At 37.9% G+C, this 21932-nt stretch overlaps 1 protein-coding gene across 1 annotated transcript in view; it reads left to right on the top strand.

Moving 5' to 3' along the window:
- GLS (glutaminase) overlaps nt 1-21932 on the top strand; it is an 81667-nt gene that overhangs the window by 55059 nt on the left and 4676 nt on the right. Inside the window, exons 15-17 of the mRNA XM_082630745.1 lie at nt 19463-19524; nt 20887-20963; nt 21052-21115. Coding sequence (XP_082486871.1) covers nt 19463-19524; nt 20887-20963; nt 21052-21115 — 203 coding nt within the window. The remainder of the gene's footprint in view (nt 1-19462; nt 19525-20886; nt 20964-21051; nt 21116-21932) is intronic.

Below are 21932 nucleotides of genomic sequence, written 5' to 3'. Positions count from 1 at the left end.
ATTGTAAGATCCAAATTAAAATCATGATCTTCAGCCTCTTGTTAAACTCTTCCTTAGCTTAGAATTATTAGTTTTCATTATTGTGTATGCCTTTCACGAATCATCGCTAAGGATCATTACAGTTCATCCTTTGAGGGGATAACATAAAACTAGTCTTGTTTCCATTTAAAAGAGATGAATGATGTGATATAAATTATTTATTGAACTCAATCCAAGGTCTGTTTTTTGTTCTTTCTCATAGTCCCTCAAAATTAAAGATCCTAATTGAAAAACTCAAAATCTGTCAATCTTGAGTATTCTTTCTTTTTCACCCTTTCCTATCATAATTAATTTTTGGCTGAAAATGAGGTAACTTTAAAAATTATATCAAAGTTGCTCGTAAAACGGGTTTTCATTTTCAAATCTTCACATTGCTGATATGTTCATTTCCAAATCTTTTAATGTTGTTGACATTTGCCACTACTTCTATTTAAAATATTTTTTTAAATCCGTAAGTGTTAAAGTATAAACTTTTTTTCAATATGATATAGCTTATTGTTGGTAATTTATTTTACAATCAACTTTGAATACATGCATCTGTGGGTCCAGGTCTATACACAAGATTTATAACTTAAATAAAGAAATGAACTAAATAATACTGTTTCTACTTTGAATTGAAATGAATAAATGTTACATTTTCTGCAAAGTGGAACTTCATTGACATCCTTTGAAGTTGCAGGACAAGTGATTTTGTTAAAATTCTTGTGGTGACTGATACTATTAACCCTCTTTAATCAACCAATAAAATATTTCTGCCTTAATGTTTCCTCTTTTTACCCAAAAGAGAAATTTAAGAGAATGGTTTTCAGGAGGAGGCAAGTAGAGCTTAACTTTCTATTACCTATTTGTGAAGTGTTTCAACTAAAATATGCTGTTACAACAGTCATTGTATGACATTTTTTCTTTATCACCTAAAGGAGAAACAAAGGAGAAAAAACGAATTGCTGTGTTTTTAGCCAAGTAATAAAAACTGGAGAAGCTTTCATTTTTATTTTGTCTCTGTTGTGCAATTTTATTTTACATCCACCATATATGTCTGCCACAGAACCATCACTGTTGATTATTTGGTATCCCTTACATGTTGGGCTTTGTCATGTAATGATCTACTTACTGGCATGTTAGTACATTTACCTTGTACATATGGGGCTTTTGGATAGAGAGCTGCTGCTGTTTGCATATTGTGTTTTACCGTTTTTGCTTTATGAAAGTTCTTGTTCATTGCCATTGAGAGGTTTAGAATTTTGTGTTAGTTAAGAATTTGGGATCTTCTGCAGAAGTTTTTAATAGATTGAAACTTTTGGTTTACCTAGTATTTTTTGGACTTACATAGCATCAATGAGTGCTAGCGGTTGGGCATAGGATCTGAGTGGGTAGCCTGATGTGATATACTGTGGGCATGAATTTCTGAGTTTTGCTTTTTTTATTTTTCTATTTACACACACACACACACACACACACACACACAGTTCAGGCAGTATGTTAGGTGTTGGAGATGCTGCGCTGCTCCAAGAGGCAAGGTTCCTCGCCCTGTGATGGTTACAATCTGTAGAAACAGGGAAGCTGCCTCAATTCTCTAACTCTAGGATTGACGGGGCTGAGTTTTCTGTGCCATATATAACACTGGCATCTAAACATCCTTGGGACTCCTAGATAAAATTTCAGTTTCATCAATTGTATGTTTGGCTCACTTAATTCCACTCAGCTAGAGGTTCAGAAATATGCCATTCTTTAGCATTGGCACAAATTTGTTACCCTGTGCCAACTCAATATGGTAAATCAGTGAGTTACTTTTTTTCATTTCTTATCTAGAAAACTTCAGGATATAAAGCTTGAAAAAAATGCCAGGTGTTTGATAACTGACTAAGCAATCCCTGGAAGGTTGAAGGGATAAAATGAAGGGTGGTAACCAAAAAGTCTTTAAATATGTACCAAGAGAAAAAATAATAGCCAACATTTTTATGTCACTGTCAGCTTTTCTTCAGTAAGTAACAATAATAGACACTGACTTGTCTGTAGATGTACATAATGCCAAGTGAGTTTGACATAAAGTTTTAAGGCTCAAGTCTAATATTGATAAAGGAAATTTTGTACAGTGACTCTATCTACCACTGATTTTTCACTATAATTCTTACAATCTCAAAGAAATATTTCCAATTTGGTAAGTTAATAAAATTCGCCCTTCAAATCCTGATATTAAAGTAAAATTATCTGTTCACTCACTCCTACCAAATAGATGACTAAATATAAGCCTAAGAGTCTACAAACACATGAATTTTTTTTTAAGCTCACTTTAAAAGCATCTCATTAAACTGCATGTTGACTGTAAATCTTCAGCAGAAAGGAGAAAAGAGAAAGGACTGGTTCAGACTATGAAGTAATAGTGTGCCACCCTCCTGATTAGAAAACTACAATTAGCTGTCTTCATTAAGTATTTGCTGGCTGCTGGACCAAATGCACAAAAACAAACAGGTTTTACAGGACTTGGGGCCAAATCCAGTGACCGTGTTGTAATTTATTTTGCCCTAGACAACTTCCTTTGTAGAGATGCAAGGAAAAGGGAGGAAGGCAGTACTACTAGAGAAGTTTAAAAGTGTTTTACAAATAACGTGCAAAATAGGTGCAAAAGTTTATTCATTTGTTCATTTGCCTTTATGCAGCAATTTGGAGCACCTACAAGACAGGAACTACTCTATGTTCTGGGCAAGATCACATGAGACATGATCTCATAGACCATAAATACCAGGAGTCAATACAGAAAATAACAGCCTAGATAAGTAACTACATAAGATAATTTCAAATAGTGTTATATCTACAAAAAATGAACTTATGTCACTGTTCTATCTTAATAATTTTGAAATCTCCAACTTTGTTAAGCAGGCACCCCCAAAAAAGGCTAACTTGGGTACTTCAGTCTGTATCATTACATAGCTAATTGTCGAACCAAGAAAAAGCCTTCTTTAGCTGGATTCTTGGTCCACCTGGACCACTTGACAGAATAGTGTGTATCTTCTTGGAATGTTAAAATTGCAAATATTTTAAGTATAGGAAACAATAAAGAACTTCTTTAAGAACTGATACTGGTGATAATAGCCCATTTGCAAAGTTTCTACCTGATTCTGAGTAGGCTCTTCAGTGCTCTAGAAGTCAGTTTGGTGGCTCTTCACCCATTTTCCCCACCCTCCACTCCCACCTCTTACAGCCACCAATCTGTCCTCTGTATCTATGAGCTTGTTTTTAGATTCCAAATATGAGAGAGATCATATAGTATTTGTCTTTCTCTGTGTGCCTTACTTCATGTAGTACAATGCCCTTTAAGTCGATCCATGTTGTCTTAATGGCAAGATTTCATTCTTTTTTATGGCTCAGTAATATTCCTGTGTGTGTATCTCACAACTTTTTATCCGTTCATCCATTGATGGACACCTTGTTTCTGTATGTTGACTATTATAAATAATGCTGCAGTGAAAATGGGGGTGCATATATCTTTTCAAGTTAGTGTTTTCATTTTCTTCAATAAATGCCCAGAAGTGGAATTGCTGGATCATATGTTAGTTCTGTTTTTAATTTTTTGAGTAACCTCCGTACTGTTTTCCATAGTGCTGCACCAATTTACATTCCCACCAATGGTGTACAAGTGTTCCCTTTTCTCTGTATCCTTGCCAACACCTATTGTTTCTAGTCTTTTTGATAATAACCATTCTAACAGGTATGATATCTCACTGTGGTTTTGATTTGCATTTCCCCGATAATGATGTAGAGCATATTTTCATGCACCTGTTGGCCGCCTGAATGTCTGGAAAAATGTCCATTTAGATCTCATTCTTTAATTGGACTATTTTTTGTGTTGCTGAGTTGTATGAATTCTTTACATATTTTGGATATTAGCCCCTTATCAGACATGATTTGCAAATGTTTTCTCCCATTAAGTAGGTTGCCTTTTCATTTTGTTGATGGTTTCCTTTGCTGTATAGAAGCTTTTTAGTTTGATATAGTCCTGCTTGTTTATTTTTGCTTTTGCTTTTGGTGTCAGATTCAAAAATATCATCACAAGATCTGTGTCAAGGAGCTTACTGCTTATGTTTTTTTCTAGGGGTTTTATGATTTTAGGTCTTAGGTTCAAGTTTTTTAATCCATTTTTAGTTAATTTTTGTGTATGGTGTATGATAGTGGTCCAGTGTCATTCTTTTGCATGTGGCTGTCCAGTTTCCCCAACACTTTATTGAAGAGACTGTCCTTTCTCCATTGTATGTATTTGATTCCTTTGTTGTAAATTAATTGACCATATATGTTTGGGTTTATATCTGGGTGCTATTCTGGTCCATTGATCTCTGTATCTGTTTTTATGCCAATACCATCTGTTTTAATTACTGTAGCTTTGTAATATGATTTGACATCAGGGAGTGTGATGCCTCCAGCGTTGTTTTTCTTTCTCAAGATTGCTGTGGTTATTTGGGGTCTTTTGTGGTTCTGTACAAATTTTAGGTTTTTTTTTCCATTTCTGTGAAGAATACCATTGTAATTTTTATAGGGATTGCATTGAATCTGTATATTAATTTGGGCAGTATGGACATTTTAACAGTATTCCAGTTCATGAACACAGAATATGTTTTTGTTTATTTGTGTTGTCTTCAGTTTCTTTCATTAATGCCTTGTAGTTTTCAATACAGGTCTTTCACCTCCTTGGTTAAAGTTATTCCTAGGTGTTTTATTCTTTTTGATGCAATTGCAAATGAGATTGTTTTCTTAATTTCTCTTTTTTGATAGTTTGTTATTAGTGTATAGAAATGCAACAGACTTATTGTATATTGATTTTGTATCCTACAACTTTACTGAATTCGGTTATTCTAACAGTTTTTTGATGGAGCCTTTAAATTTCTATATATAATGTCATGTCATCTGCAAATAGTGACAGTTTGACTTTTTCCTTTCCAATTTGGATTTCTTTTATTTCTTTTTCTTGTCTTGATTGCTTTATCTAGGACTTCCAATACTATGTTGAATAAAAATAGTGAGTGGGCATCCTTATTTTATTCCTGATCTTAGAAGAAAAGCTTTCAGCTTTTCACTGTTGAGTGTGGTGTTAGCTGTGGACTTGTCATATATGGCCTTTATTATGTTGAGATACATTCCCTCTATGCCCACTTTGTTGAGAGTTTTTATCCTAAATGGATGTTGAATTTTGTCAGATGCTTTTTCTGCATCTATTGAGATGATCATATGATTTTTATGCTTTATTTTGTTAATTTGGTGGAACACATTTACTGATTTGTGGATGTTGAACCATCCTTGCATCCCTGCAATAAATCCTACTTGATCATGGTGTATGATCCTTTAATGAATTGCTGAATTTGCTTTGCTGATATTTTGTTGAGGATTTTTGCATCTATGTTCATCAGGAATGTTGACATGTGATTGTCTTTTTTTGTGATATCTGTCCGGTTTTGGTATCAGGGTGATGGTGGCCTTGTAAAATGAGTTTGGAAGAGTTCCCCCCCTTCCAGATTCAGAAGATACATTTTTCAGTCCTTTTGTTTGTCTCCTCTAAATGTCTATTAGCTAAACTCAATTTATTAATACCTTTATAAATCCTTTTCACAGAACTCAAAGTTAGGGGTTTTCATTAATCCTATCTAAGTATAAAAGTTCTATGATCTGGAACTTTATTATCCAAAAATGAATGTATCTTTATTCACATCTGCACTTTTTAAAAAATTAATTAATTTATTTGTTTTTATTTTTGGCTGTGTTGGGTCTTTGTTGCTGCACACAGGCTTTCTCTAGTTGCGGCAAGCAGGGGCTACTCTTCTTTGCGGTGCTCGGGCTTCTCATTGTCATGGCTTCTCTTGTTGCAGAGCATGGGCTCTAGGCACACGGGCTTCAGTAGTTGTGGCATGCGGGCTCACTAGTTGTGGCTTGCAGTGTCTAGAGTGCAGGCTCAGTAGTTGTGGCACATGGGCTTAGTTGCTCTGCAGCATGTGGGATCTTCCCAGGCCAGGGATCGAACGCGTGTCCCCCTGCATTGGCAGGTGTATTCTTACTGTGCTACCAGGGAAGCCCCTGCTTGTTTTTAGTATACAATTTTTTTTGGAAACCAACAAAACTAGAATGATTCAGTGATGAAAAGATGAAATAATGAAATATTCTGTCCTCATTTAGAGACATTTACAGTTGTCCTTCTATACATCTGATTTTTAGTTTGACTTAAATATAAGCAAAAATCACAAAAATATGCCATGTATACTAGACTATGAAGAAACAATTCTGGGGCTTCCCTGGTGGCGCAGTGGTTGAGAGTCTGCCTGCCGATGCAGGGGACACGGGTTCGTGCCCTGGTCCGGGAGAATCCCACATGCCGCGGAGCGGCTGGGCCCGTGAGCCATGGCCGCTGAGCCTGCGCGTCCGGAGCCTGTGCTCCGCAACAGGAGAGGCCACCACAGTGAGAGGCCCGCGTACCGCAAAAAAAAAAAAAAAAAGAAACAATTTTGCTATTAAAGTTTATTTTAAAAATAACTTATGCCTCTCCCAATGTCTATATTCTGGTGGTGAGTGGTAAATGTACACATTTTCCATCTATTCTCCTTTCTTCCAGAATTGCGTTTATAATAATGTAGTACAGTACAAAAGTGGTCAAGTAGTCCATTTTTTCTATGAAGTTGCTTTCCCACTTATGTAGCTGTAAGAAAGTGGCTAAGACTCTTCTGGTCTCTAGGTTTCCTCTTCAATATTGTTAGTCCCTGTTTTACTTAGTTACCAAACAATTTTTCATCTCTTCTGTATACCAAGAATTTTGTTTTCCTCTTGTGTGTGTTTTCTCCTTTTCTGTTACTATGTGTAGGTCCCCACGAATGTCCAAAATTAGATCCTTTTATATAAGTTAATACATATAACCTTTAAAATTATTTTTCTTTCTTTCTATTAAGAACCAGTTATCCCTCAGTATTTATTAGTTTTTGTTTAAACAGCATGTAACAGAATTAATTCAAGATATTTAGCTAATTTAATTTGGCAGAGAGTCAGATTTTATATAAACCTTAGCATTATCTTGTTTATTATTCATTCATGAATTAGTTCTTCATTCAACTAGTGTTTATTTATTTATTGCCCATTATGTGCTAGAAACTGCAGAGTGCTTAATGTATGCAGTGGTTAATGAGACAAGTATGATCCAGCTCCTGGTGTTTGCATTCTAGAGGGGGTTGCAGATATGGAATAAATCATTACTAAAATAATTAAAAGGTGATAAGTAATTTGCTCATACTGATACATGTAGATCTATCTAGTTCATTTTAACTGCTATAAAGGAAGTGAAATGATATATACCATATGACACTTTTTATATACCCATAACAGACTTTTTGAGACAAATACACAATGTAGTTAAAAGTATCAGAACATGCACTCCAGTCTTCAGTAAAGTTTACCTCTGGGAGGAAAGGGAGTGGATGCAGAGGAAATAGTTAACTGTATCTTTAATATTTTATCTCTTTAAAAAATACTAATCAAATATGATGGTAATAAATGAAAAGTACAGAGTAGAGTGCTAGGAGAGGGTATAACACAAAGACCTCATTTTACCTGGATGAAGAGGTATGGTTAGTTTTCCATGAAAGGGGATAGTTAAATTTAGAATGAGTTAGAGGAAGGGCAGAGTAGGATTAATAGGATAGTCTGGTTTTAAAGGCTCCAGGACAGGAAGGAGTTTAGTACATTTCAGAAGGTGAAAGAAAGCAAATGTGAGGCAAGGTGAACAGAGATTGGCCCTGGATGAGTCTTAGAGATAAGATCACATTATGTAAGGGTAGGCCTTCTCATATTTTAAGGTACATCTGAATTGTTAGTGTCCTGATTTTAAAATGGAGATTCCTAAAGCCCAACCCTGAAGATTGATTTTAAAATCTGCATTTTTATTAAGCATCCCAGGTTGTTTCTGCTGCAGGTACTTCTCTGAACACAGTTTGGCAAACATTTATGTAGGGTTTTATATGCCATATTAAGAGTTCTGGACTATTCAAAGTGCAGTTGGAAACTTGAAGACTTTTAAGAAGAGGAATGACATGATTTGGTCTTTAAACACTGCTCTGTGGGAACAGATTAGAGACAAAAGTTGAAGTTCTGGGCCCGAAATGAGATGTGGTAGTGGCTTAGAATAGGGTATTAGAGGTGGGAAAAGTAGACAGATATGTGTTTAAGAGATGAAATTGGCAGCACTTGTTGATAGTATTTGGTGGGTGAAAAAGAATGAAATACCAAGTTGACTACCATGTTTTTAGTAGGAACAATAGGGCAGTTTGTTCCTGCAAACTTTGGAAGTACAGAAAAATTAATTTTGGTTGTAACAATTAGGGATCTGTTTGACTATAGATATCAGGAGGTTGATCGACAGTGGTTTAGACAAATGGGGTTATTTTTCTAATATAACAAGTCTGGGGGTAGATAATACAGGACTAGTGCTCTCAGTAAGGTATGCTTTCTACTCTGACCAACCTTAGTGTGTGGATGTTAGACTTCATGCCTGCCACCTTATAGTTGCCAGATAGGTTTTTCACTTTTGGCCTCACTTGTATGGTCAAAGTAGAAGAAAGAGTGACACCTAAATCAGGTAGAAGAAGTTTCCCAGACACCCACCTGACACTGGCCAGACTAGATGTAAGGGAATCTAGGGAACTATTTTTTAATTGGGCTTATTGCTACCCCTAACAAATAGAAATTCTGTTAGTCCATACTAACAGGGTAGGAAATGGATAATGGGTAGGCAATTAGCAGTGTGTGAAAGCTAACGTCTTTTGGCATGTCTGTATTTGTGAGATATCCAAGTAGTGATGTTGAGTAAGTGTCAGATACAGGCCTAGAATTTAGGAGGTTGGTCCAAGCTGGAGATAGAATTGTGTGAGTGGTCCGCATGGAAGAGTAGCTTCAGAGCTGTGGGGAGGTATGTGAGATTGCTCCAGGAGACAGTGTGAAATGAGAAGGAACCCTAAGGAGCTCCCATTTTGAAAGTAAGATAGAGTAGTAGGGCTCCGTTTGGGGAAAGTGGCCAGAGAAGAGAAAATCCAGCATAGTGTAGTATCAGAAGTCAAAGAAAAAGTATTTTAAGAATTTTTGAGCAGTCATCTGTACCAAAGCAGATAAGTGTTAAGTAAGATGAGGAGTGTCCATTTACATGATGTCCTTCCTAATTTTCTTTCTTTTGGTGTTACAATGTCTTTTTATTTCGTAAATGATAATAGTAGATGGTAGGATTGTTTTTATTGTTTGCACTCAGAAAATACAATATTGGTGGCCCGTATTGGTAACTTCCTCCCCACCTTCTAAGAATATTTTATTGGCTTTGAGATGTAAAGGTCAGAGAACTATTTGGAGTAGAGCAGGTTGGGCAGCTGATAGAAAAGTAAAGAAGGAAAGGCCAGTAAAGTGAGATCCCTGGGAAGAGCTGGAGCTCAGCACAGTGGAAGATTAGGTTTGGTAGAAGGAAGAGCATCTCCTCCAATAAAGTAGGTCATTGAGAGGCAAGCAGGCAGGTAGGTAGATTTGCAGACATGGTAGGAGGAGGTTGAGAGAGTTTCTGTCCATTGGTTTCCATTTTCCTGAAGAATATGAAAGAAGGCTTTCTGCTAAGAATGAGTTGGGTTGGAGTGAGGCTCTGAGGTTTCAGCGCATAGAGAAGATAGGAAATGTTGGTTCTTGGAGGGTGGGAGAGAGAGCTGAGGGAAACATGGTGACATGGTTAGAATACTACTGAGGTTGGTAACCACAGATTTATGGTCCTGGCAGTCTGTTCTGTTGTACCTCCCACTCCCACCCCACCCTGTATCCTATGGCTGTATCCCAAATTTGGGCTTAGGAACTGCAGACGGTCAGGCAAGAGGTTTTAGAGCATTTACCAGAAATTGATTTTAACAGTAGGCTTTCGAATGTACTTTAGACCCTTCCTACATAGAAGGCATGCTTTTAGGGTCTTTTAGACCTAGAAGGTCTTCTTCCCTTTTAGAAGCTGGTTCTACTTAAAGAATTTTCAACAAGTACAGATTACACTAACAAGTGCATTTTGGGTATAATTTTGTCATGTCCATCCTCCTTGCTTCACAGAATAAAGTATTACTGATAAGAATTATAAATGTTTAAATATAGATAGGTGTAAGCAGTCTCATGATAAGGCCTAATTATGTATATATAAAATGTTATGTTGCTTTACTTTTTAAATTTTTAAAAAATATTTTTTCTGTTGTTTAATTCTTCCATTGTTGTGTTTTATTATTTTATTTTCTTGTCTGCGCCACACAGCATGTGGGATCCTAGTTCCCTAACCAGGGATCGAACCCGTGCCCCCTGCAGTGGAAGTGCAGATTCTTAACCACTGGACCGCCAGGGGATTCCCTGTTGCTTTATTTTTGAGGGTCTTAAAAACATCCTATTCTCCAGCAGCTTCCTGTATTATATGCGGGAGGAATATGTTCTCATAACTTGAATAGTAATCAAATTAGAACGTCTTTGAAAGCGTTTTGAAAAGTACATAGCACTAGAGAAACATATCGTTAATGTACCTGTTCTCTGTGTGTTGTCCATAAAGCACACATGTTGGAGTTTTCACAGTAGAACTGTGAAATGAACATTAAAGAAGGTAAAGACTTAAGTATGGCTCTCTGGAGACCGATGAAAATGAGGGATTTTTTTTTTCCTAAAAGCAATCAGTAAGGATGTATTGTGGTTGGAATAACTGTAGAATAGTCATGTACATGTGCCTTGCTTTGTTGTGGTAGCAGTATTCAGGGCATGCAAAGGAGAGACAGGTCCTTTAACTCTAAATTGAAATAATTCTGTCTCTATTGCTGCCAAAACTTTGTTTTGTTTCTCATCAGAAAGAGAACCCTATCTCTTTCAGGGAACTTGTTTGTATTTCCTTATTTTTAATTTATACCACACAGTATAGCATCTTGTAATTCCAGTGGCCCTGATCCTGATTTTTTTTAAAGTAGTATGTACAAGCATTTTGTGACCAATTTTTTTTCCTGTCTTCTTACTCTTTGCTTTTAGTTTCTTTGACTCTTTGGAGTTTTGTGTACTTGTCTTTTTCGTTAATAATAATTGTAAATAAGCATGACACTTTGTCGTGCCAGAAGTGTGGCACCTTGTTTTCTATCTGAACACGAATGTTAACTGATCTTCATAGAGTTTTATAAATATTTATTTGCATAAGAGAGGAAGAGAACCAGGAAGATAGTGAATATAAATAAAACTTTGATAGTTGTCAGTGCAGTACAAATACTCTTAGGTCTGCCACATGGAAAAGGCACTTTTGTTCTTCAAAGGAATAGCTGCCTTTGCCCTGCTCATTTCTGTTTTTCTCCTGTTTGCTGCTTGCTTCTTAATTAGAGTGCTGTTTGTCAGCCCACACAAAGATATGTTGTTAGCTACTTTTATACTCGGATATAAAAGGAGGGTTGCTTATGAGCCCATTGGTATCTTTAGACCATTCATTGGCATTTACCAGATATAATACGAGCCACTGAGATAAGAAGTTTATTTGCTGCCAATGCTGTAGCAGTCATACTTGCTCTATTCACATTAACCCAAAACTCGTATTTCATTTTTAGAGACTTAAACATAAAGAATGAAGATACTTTCTTTTTTTCCTTTTTGGTATTGATATGCTGAATTGAATGATTTGTTTTGTTCCCTTATTTTCTCTTCAATTAAAAAAAGCACCTCAATGGAAAATTAGTATCTCTGATTTCCCTATAAATTGTTTCTTAATTGCTATTTTCTGATTTTCTATCACAACATATTTTAGTCTTGGTACCATATTGGTGAGGAAATCTCATCTCAGGTTTTGTTAAAATCTCTTGGCCCAGTGGATCCTGAGTAGAGGTTGAAAGAACACTGACCCTGGCGTCAGACAGACTGTGCCTGAGCCCTCATTCTGCCACTTAGCAGCACTTTACCTTGCTCAGGTTCCTTTGAATAATAACAGGGACAACAACACTTAAAGCACTTAGTTCAGTCCAGGGAGAGTAGGTGCTATATATTAGCTATTTTGTTGTAAAAGATATATAATCCTAATTATTTTGTCTTCATGGGCTGTTTGATTTCTTTGACATGTGACTTCTTAGTTTAAGAGTAAGTAAATTTATTACAAATTAGTCTACTCATTGAGAAATTTTGAAAATGGTATGCTTAAGAGAGTTTATCACTTAGCTGACGGAGAGCAAAATGCAGTGTTTGGAGCTGCCATTTTGAGGTTGTGTTTTGTAAGTGAAATTTCTATACTCTCTTTTTAGAGTAAAATTTACTGTTTGATTTATTCTTCTCTACTAAAATTATAGTATGAGAACCTCCTGCATTTGTGTAGAAATTTGGAAATGTGGTCATGAAATTGCTGAACTGTTACTCCTATAAAGGATTTTCTCTAATCCTCTGATCATGTCAGTTGGATTAGTTTTGTCTATATATAGCAAGAGTCGTCCCTCGGTATCCTTGGAGATTGATTCCAGGATTCCTCCTTATCCCACCACAGATATTAAAATCCGAGGATGCTTACAGTCAGCCCTCTGTATTCCATATGCGGAAACCACGGATATGGAAGGCCAACTATATATTAATAATTGTGTCTGAATAAGTCATTGGAAAGCTTAGGAACATGTGGCCTCCTACTCAGACTGTCTCATCATAACTTTGTTTTATACACCCATACAAATGTTAAACTCAGTAGTGAGGGAAAGAGAGAATATCTTTGATCACATACACGTTGTACAGGTTTATATTTCTAACCTTGTTGGCAAGTGATTAATTTACATTTGCTGGAAATTCAAAGTTTTTCTTTAGCTACACTATACAGGCTTGTATTTTTTAACCTGACCTTAAGAAAAATATTTATGAAAGAAGGCTGAAAAGTTATTTTCGTTAAAAGGCTATAAAAGGCCAAGTTGGAGGTAAGCATTTAAAACAGAATTGGATCTGGAGTGATGCTGGTTTATTTAACAGATGGAGAAGAGTATCCGTTCCACAGCAACAGATACTGTGGTGAAGCTAGAAATGAGAGAGCAGCTTACGTCAAACTGGACGTGGTAGGAACAGAAGGATGGCTTTCAGTTACCTGCTTTTCTTCGTTAAAGCCTTTCCAAAAGGACGAATTAGTCTTTGTACGAAGACAGAAACTAATGATGAAAAACAAGGGAAACCACAGTTTTGCAGCTGGTAATAGAATTGGAAATAAAATACTTGGAGTAAAGTATCAAGCCAACGTATCCATCTTCCCTCCCTCTCTCTCTCCCTCCCTCCCTCCCTCCCTCATCTCTCTCCTCCTCTACCTTCTCCACTCCTGTCCTCCCATATTTCCTTCCTTCCTTCCAGTATTTTGGCAAAGGATCTTTATGGATTAAAGTTAAATTGCTATTTAGTCTTTTAGTTTACTTCTATCCTTTGGATTCAGTCTGAGATCTATTAAGAATTGGAAATGTATCCCAGCTACATTACTAATTCATATGCTATATGACCTTGAGCCAAGGCCTTTAACCTTAGTGGTAGTAATAAATATATTTTACAGCAAGCCTGTCAAAGATGTTTAAAAACAGATATAATTTTTTATGTTGAATTTTTCAAGGTCAATCACTATAAATTACTATAAATACAAAGTAATATGCTTATGTAATTCTAAAAATTCCTACTTGTACAGGATTGGGGTATTTGGGAGGAAGATACAAAAGATACATAAGATACACAATTCAACTTTTAAACAGGCTCAAAATAAATAGAATGATAGGATTGGAGAGGAATGTCATGTTTTAGACTTGTAAAATTGGTAGAATCTATAACTGCTTCTAGCTTTTTTGGGAAAAAAAGTATGATTTTGATATGCCAAGCATGCCAGCGTTAAATGAACTCATATGAACTGTTAGATTTTTGTTCCACTGTTGTCATAACTTTGTACAAATAAACTAAGATAAGGTTGTCTGGTTCTGGCAGGTTCCGATAAAGATATTTGATAAGGAAAATCTAGTAGTACTGGAAAATCTGCAAATAAAAGGAGAACTTAACATTTAATTTATAAATTTTTAGTGGCTACCTGCCCAAGTGAAGTTTCTTTTTGCTAGGCAGAGACATACATTAAACCTCAGAGTCCTTGATTTACATGGGCTACTGTTCTGCTGTATAAGCTCTGTTTCTTTGTACTGAGGAATGATTCATCAAAACACAGGCTCCATGCCTCTGGCAGCTACTGTTAGTTAACTCACTGTTTGCTGGACCCTGGCCTTCTTGACAGGTATTTCAAAATTAATATAACTCAAGTATCCATTGGGAAATTAGGAGAATGAGGCTTGATCAGTGGCTAGCACACCTACATCCTTTGCAACAGCTGGCTTGGAGTTGGATGAGTCATCTTATAGGTTGTCCTCTCCTTCAGTTTGGTTTGTCATAGCAGTCATTCCAGAGGGTGTGTGAGTTTGAGGAGTATTTATGGAACTCTTTTAACAGGCCACGAAGTGGACTGTCCCTAAGTGAAATAACACTCCATCTGCTGTCTCAAACTGTTCAACTGTTCCATTGTCTTTCTTGGCATTCTACTCATAGCTCATTTCTTGATTTATGCAAACCTTAAAAATATAGGTGGCTATTTGCTAGAGTAAAGAGGCATTCGTGGTTTTAGTTTTAAATGGGGCTTTGTGCGTGTGTTGCCTCCTAGTGTTTTTCTGTCTTGGAGTGAATGACACATTTTATATTTCTCTGTGAGCTGAAACATGCTTGTGAATAAAGTGTTAGTATACCCTCAAGAAATTGATTACACCCTAAGATCAGCCTTTCTTGGGTCTCATTAATAAGGAATTTTCTTTTAGAGCTTTGGAAATATTGAATAATTAAGTGACTAAGTGGTATATATGATATATAATAAAATATCTTTAAACTTGCTTGGTCTAAATACAGAATTATAAAAAGGGATGTAGTTCATGCATACAGTAACTGAAATAGGTCAAGGATTTATTGCTTAGAAGGATAATATACTTTAAAGAGTAAGAACTATGGGTACTTAATATATCAATGGTTTGCACATAAGAATTCTGGATTTCTCTTGAGTAGTCGGGGAGATAAGAAACACAAGTAAATATACCATATGTGATAGTGCCATAGTGGGGCAAATGTAATAGAGATGACTTCTGATTTAAGAGATTGGTGTAGGGCTCACAAAGAAGGGATTAAGAATAACACTGCAGTGAGAAATGGGTGGAGAAAAGGTACTTTCAGGAAATAAATAGTATGCACTATGGTTTAGTAGGAGCAGGAGGTATGTAACTGATGACTCCTCGGCACATGCTGCCACAAAGCACTATGTGGGTAACTGACAACAAGCTACGTGGATAGTGAATGCTGGATGGGATGCTTGGGGGAAGGGGCTTTCAAGCTAGCCCTTGCGGGAAGGGAAGGATTAGATTAGGAATCTAGATGTTCCAAAGACAGGAGCATAGGCACTAAGATAAAAACAAAACAAGGGTAGTGAGAGAGACCAGTTTTTACTCTGTTGAAGTTGAGGTTTACACTGAAGAATCTTGAATGCAAGGCTAATGAATGTAAATTTTATCAGGTTTTGAGAAGATGCTTAGACATATGTGGGAAGGTTTTGGAGGGTGGAAGAAGGACTAGAAGCAGAGGCACCAGTTAGGAGGATTGAATAAATGTGGTAATGATATTTGAAGAAGTAAAAGTCAAGGGAGGTAGAAGAATTAATAATGATTACAATTTAATCCCCAAATGCTGGTAGCAATTTGAATATTTGATGCTTCTGGAGAGAATATTGATTTAGTCAACACTTGTTAACTGAAATATAATTGACATATAACAGTGTGTAAGTTTAACTTATACAGTGTGTTGATTTGAGTCAACCTATATTTAATGAGTACTTATGTGTGGTAGGCACTGTGGCTATAGTGGGGAAGAGAAAAGACAAGGTCTTTGCCCACTTGGACCTTACGTTTAGTGGGGGAGACAAGAAACGTGTGTGTGTGTGTGTGTGTGTGTGTGTGTGTGTAAGTGTATATATGTCAGATAATGATAAGTCCTCTGAAGAGAAAAGCAAGATAAGGGATGAGGAGTAATGAAAAAGAGGGCAATGCTTTAGAGTCAGTGAGCTTACGTTTGAGTAGAGACCTGAATGAAGTGAGGAGTGGAGCCTCCCCACCACCTGGGGAGAGAGCATCCCAGGCAGCAGCACAGCAAGTGTAGGCCCTGAGTGCCCCGAGGACCAGCAAGAAGACACACCTGCCTGGAGAGAGCCGCAAGGGGCAGAGTGGTGGGGAATGAGATGCCAGGGAACAGAGCATTTAGTGTCCTGCAAGCCATGGTAAGGAGCTTGGATTTTATTCTAGGTTTCACAGAAAGTCACTGGGAGTGCCACAGTCTATGTTTTCAAAAGACCCCTGTGGCAGCAGAGTTGAACAGGTGGAACAGTTAGGAGGCAGTCTGCCAGGTGAGATAAGGTGGTGACTCAGAGCCTAGGGTGATAGTAATGGGGGTGGTAAGTGGTGGGATTCCAAATATATTTTGGAGGTGGAGCAAATGTGTTGAGCTAGATGTGGGTTGTATGAAATAGAACGCAGGAATACTCCCTGAGTCTAGATGGTCGGTTTGCGTGAATTAGAAAAAGCTAGTTCTGCCTCTTGGTGTAAGCAGACCCTCTCAGCACGTTTCTGTGAAGAGGGCTCCCTTCCTCCCGTAGACACACCTGGGCGCTGGGCACCAGAGGTAGGTGAGAGGAGCACGGGCTGAGCACCCCTACTTGGCCAGGCATCCTGGTGGGGGGCTCAGTCTGTGCCATCAAAGGCAGCAGCCCTGGATCATGACTCTGTTTTTGGCCTCAGCAACTGGATAAACTGTAGTGTCATCCCAGAATGAGGGACTGTGCAAGAGGAGCTAACTTGGGGTGAGGGAAGGTGCTGGAAGTCACATTCTAACTCGAGCAGTGTCAGGTAGGCAGATGGACATGATCTTTGGAGGCCAGGCCACTGGGGCTACAGACAGGTTTGCGCTCTGTGGTTTGAGTTTGAAGTGACAGCATGACAAGCAAGTGGAGCCGTAGAATTAGGGTTTAGGAATAGAGATGTAGATTAAAGATGTGTATCGGGAAGTCATTCTGCCCAAAGGGATATATGAAACCTTTGAGGGAAATTATGTTGAAAAACAAGAAGTACGGAGACTGCCTTTGGGGTATTATCAGGCAGTGGAAAGTGGGAAATGACTCTGCAAAGCAGTCAACAGGAGGAAGACCCTGGTAATCGGCATTATGGAAGACAAGGAGTGAGGGCGGGGCATGTGGAGAGGTCGGAAAGGATCAGGGCTAAGGAAGGCTGCTGAAGCTCTTGAGGTACCACTGAGAGGTAATAGTGGGTATGAAGGTAACTTCCAGGGAATTAAAAATATAAACTACTGTCAGAAAACATGCACTGAAAGGGGGTAACAATGGGGTTATATATTTTTTCAAAATAGGGTGGTTGTGTCTGTATTAAGGCAGAGATGAGGGAACCAGTAAAGGAGGAAAGGAAGAGAGAATAGGTATTCGAAGCCGATATTTTGCATGAGAGGAAGGAGAGATGGAAACAATTTATCATCTTAGTAAAGTTGTGGTGAGGGGTCATATGTTTGGGGGGTCACCACTGGTATTAAAGGTCTGAATAAAGTATAAAAGGGAACCAATAAGAGAAAAAATTGTCAAGCCGTGATGAGAGACCAGTTGGAAATATGGAGAGTAATTTGTAATAGCCCATCGTGTTTTTCTGTGGGCCCAAGAGCACAAGGGAATTGAGAATTCCTAATTTATCCAATTTTTAAACGTTAAGGGCACCTGAAACCGTGGTTCATAACCCAGAAGAGTGCATATCAAAATCACCTGGAGACTTTTTTCAAAATATTGTATCCCCTAAAATGTGTCAAACTGAGGTGTGGGAATAGGACGACTAGAAATGGGAGGAGAGATGCTTACATATACTTTTAAAACATTCTGGGTGATTCTGTTAAACTCCTACCCACATTGAGAAAACTGTTCTTGACTTGGGGTTAGTAGGAGATTGACAGAGTGCAGGGCAGGAGTAGTAAAGCGTAGCCCAAAGGGAAGCTAATGGACTGAAAGATTAAGAGTAAGGCTTTTTGGAGTGATCTCAAAAATAAGAGTAAGTAGCAGTAAACTTTGGGGGGTGTGCTCAGCTGGTTAAGTTCCTGTACTGCAGAACTTTTCATGTGCACACGAAAGGCTCTATCTCCAAGAAGGGGATTTAATATTTTAAGAAAATAGCTGACCACGGAACCCTTTTTTTCATGGCGCCTTTGTAGACTAGTTTCTGCAGAACACATTCTGAAAATGCTGAATTAGGGAAGTCCAGCAATGGTTAGTTCCAGTTCCATTTAAAAGTTCACAGGTTGTGGGAAAGGGAAGCTGTAGTGGAAAGGTAGAATGTCCAGGTTAAGATCTAGATCTTCCAGGGCTGTGGCTTTGTTTGTGGATAGCTGGGTTACTTTCCATCCCTCCAGGTAAACTTTTCTACCATTGAGTCCAATATCAGTTGGATCATCAATATGAATGTTGAAGTTGCAAAGTTTAAGACAAAAGTGGGGATTTATGAAGTACTTACAAACAGTGTATGTTCAATAGTTTGGTTTCTCAAAAACAGGGTTGGATAGTCTTTATGAAACCCGACCAAAATCCAGTGGCCTTTAGGATAACTAGCCTCTTCCTTAATTAATGACAAGAAAGTGGATAATATCAAAAGAAGATACACTGTGAATTCTTGGAGCACTCAATGTCAGTGACTTAATATTTTGGGAGTTTATCCACCTTTTGGGCCGAGGCAGTGTCACAGGCTCTGAGAATGCCCCCGTTTGTACTGCCTGGCAATTGGACTGAAGACTGCCTTTCCAGTGAAGTATAGTTCACTGAAGTATAGTTAGTTTGAGATGATTAATACTGAATGTTGTCTCTGAAGATTTCCAAAGCAGCCAGTGATTGGTGAGGACAGGGATTGTTGGCAGGGATTAGACATTTATATAGCATGACTTAGTTTTTAATAATGAAATGATGTGAATTTTATGAGTATACAAGTCAGCTCCCACCACTGAGACATACTAAATGAGAAAGGTTCCAATTTTCAGTTGCCCCAACTATGTGTGTCTCACAGGTCAGAAGTTTCCATTCTTTTGTGCCAATTGATATCATTCCATTCCTTCCCTCATGTCTCTTTATTGTTGGATTTCCCCTCATAATCCTCTATTTAAAAAGAAAAACACACACGCCGGTTCTTTGTGGCTACAGCAGTATACTTATGATAAATTTTTGTGTGTGGCCCAGCTGAAGTGTTCAAAGCACATGGAAATCACTTACCTGGTGACAGTTGTACATTCTATGTATTTATTTTCCCCTGTGGATACCTCAACTTCCTTTTCTTCACAGGTGAAGTCGGTGATAAACCTTTTGTTTGCTGCGTATACTGGAGATGTATCTGCACTTCGAAGGTATGTTAACAGGGTGGGTTAGCATATGGCTTACAGATGTTTATGAAGTTGCTTCTGAGCAAAGGGCCACTTTAAAGCTAAATAAAGTCTCACTTCCATTTCCCTCTAATAAAAATGATCCAGGGTCTCCCTGGTGGCGCAGTGGTTGAGAGTCCGCCTGCCGATGCAGGGGATACGGGTTCGTGCCCCGGTCTGGGAGGATCCCATATGCCGCGGAGCGGCTGGGCCCGTGAGCCATGGCCGCTGAGCCTGCGCATCCGGAGCCTGTGCTCCGCAACGGGAGAGGCCACAACAGTGAGAGGCCCGCGTACGGAAAAAAAAAAAAAAAAAAAAAAAAAAAAAAAAAAAAAAAAATGATCCAAAGTTATATTAAGTTCCCACTTCCAGTGACTTAGTCTTGCTGTACAGTCCTTCCTTTTCAACCTCCTATAAAAGCCCAGTCCTCTGTTTTCCCAAGTGGTAACTGTTCAATTAATCTGGCTAATTGGTATTAGTGTTTTACTGGAATTGGACAATGACTTTTCAGTCCCCATCTACCCACCACTCTCCATCTTTGGAGGTGAGGGGAGTGGGCAAATAGGGGTATTTGGTGTTCTGCAGATCCCCAGTGTTGGAAAGGTCATATAGGACTGTATACTTAACATAAGGTCTCTTGTAGAGAGTTGCAACTGAACTTTAAGGTGGAAAAATGTCTATGCTTAATTTCCACCTTCATTTTAAAGTGTGATTAGTACTTGCATCAGCAGTATTGTATTATAAACTTCAAAGCTGTTAAGGGACTAGATCTTAATTGTTCTCACAACAAAAAAGAAATGAAAATTATGTCACACGAATGTTTGCCAACACTACAGTGGTAATCGTCTTGCAATACATAAATGCATCAAATCAACATGTTGTATACCTTAAACTCACATACCTTTATTTCAATAAAAATGTGCACTTTATTTTTTTAAAGTCTGATTAGTACTTGTAATCTGTAGACTGTAAAATGTTAAAGAATGGGAGCCTTAGTGAAAACATTTAACTTTAGTATAGTTGTTAGTTTCTTGCCCTTCCAAGGCACAAATTTAGGGTACCGTTGTGCCACCATTCTTGAGTTTTGGACAATAATGTAATGAAGCTTAATTCTGTGAGAGATGGTGAACACTTCCTCTTACCCAAAAAGAGCAAAGCTAAGGAAGAACGGTGAAGTGGCATTTACTCAAGGTGCCTGTGTACTGGTTGAACAGGGTGTCCCATTAGTGAGCCTGGTGAAGGATGACACATTTCTCACAGGACCTTAGACTGAACTGATGGAGGAAATGTTACAAGAGTGAATTAAATTTTTTATATAATGAATAGCTATACTTAACAAATTTTCAGGTTTGCTTTGTCAGCCATGGACATGGAACAGCGAGACTACGATTCTAGAACAGCACTCCATGTAGCTGCTGCAGAGGGTAATATATGAACCACTCATTTATCTATTTTTTTTCAGACTTAATTTCTACTTAATACTAAAACCTGCTTGTTTTGTTTTCGATGTAGGTCATGTTGAAGTTGTTAAATTTTTGCTGGAAGCCTGCAAAGTAAATCCTTTCCCCAAGGACAGGTGAGCCCTTAAGTTACTTTCTAACATAAAATTGGCAAGCCAGTGTTTTATCTTACAGGGCTATAATAGTTATATGGTGGTATATTTAAATCCACTATGTATATGTTGGAGTCGTTATTAAACTTGCTATGGAGCCTTATAAAGGCAACCAACAAAACCTTGTTTCTGTTCAGTAGCTCATTCTCTCTCCTATATCCTCTTTCTTACCTAAGGAAGTTCTCTTAGAATTTTCTTGGTTAGTCTGTCATTGTATTGTATGAAGAAAACAATTCTTGGTGTCTGGAAAGATAAAATAGGAATTTTATCCTCATGGACCTTTTGACTACACAGGGTAGACAAGATAAACATTTGCAGGGGCATATTAAATATGTGTAAGGAGATTACTGTTACAGACCTCTAAAATGAATATATTGGAGTTTGTTGAAATTCCTGGATTTGGTCGGAGTCAGTTTTAGAAAGCTTCATGGAAGCTGAATTTTAACCAGTGCTTTGGGGAAGAGATGAGATTTGAGGGCACAGAAAGAAGAGAAGGGCACTCCAGATAGAGTGGGAGAAATATGCCTGGAATATGTTCTCCTCTCCTCTCCCTTCTGGTCCACACGGCAAACTGACATTCATCCTGCGGTAAAATACTGTTCACAAAGTGGATAGTCAAGGGGTGGGGGCGGGTAAGAGTGCAGCTTACATATATACATATGCTTAAAGTAAAGCCTGTACTAATATACTGGCATGTTATATAACTGGAGTTACATAACTGGATGAGTCAGTGAGTAATGAGAATAAAGGTTTAGAAGAATGGAAAAAAAATACTTGGTGG

This window comes from Mesoplodon mirus (genome assembly GCF_964341445.2).
Source record: "Mesoplodon mirus genome assembly, chromosome: 8".
Lineage (NCBI taxonomy): Eukaryota > Metazoa > Chordata > Mammalia > Artiodactyla > Ziphiidae > Mesoplodon > Mesoplodon mirus.
The sequence above is the reverse complement of the archived record's forward strand: the minus strand, read 5'-3'. Positions and strand labels throughout refer to the sequence as shown.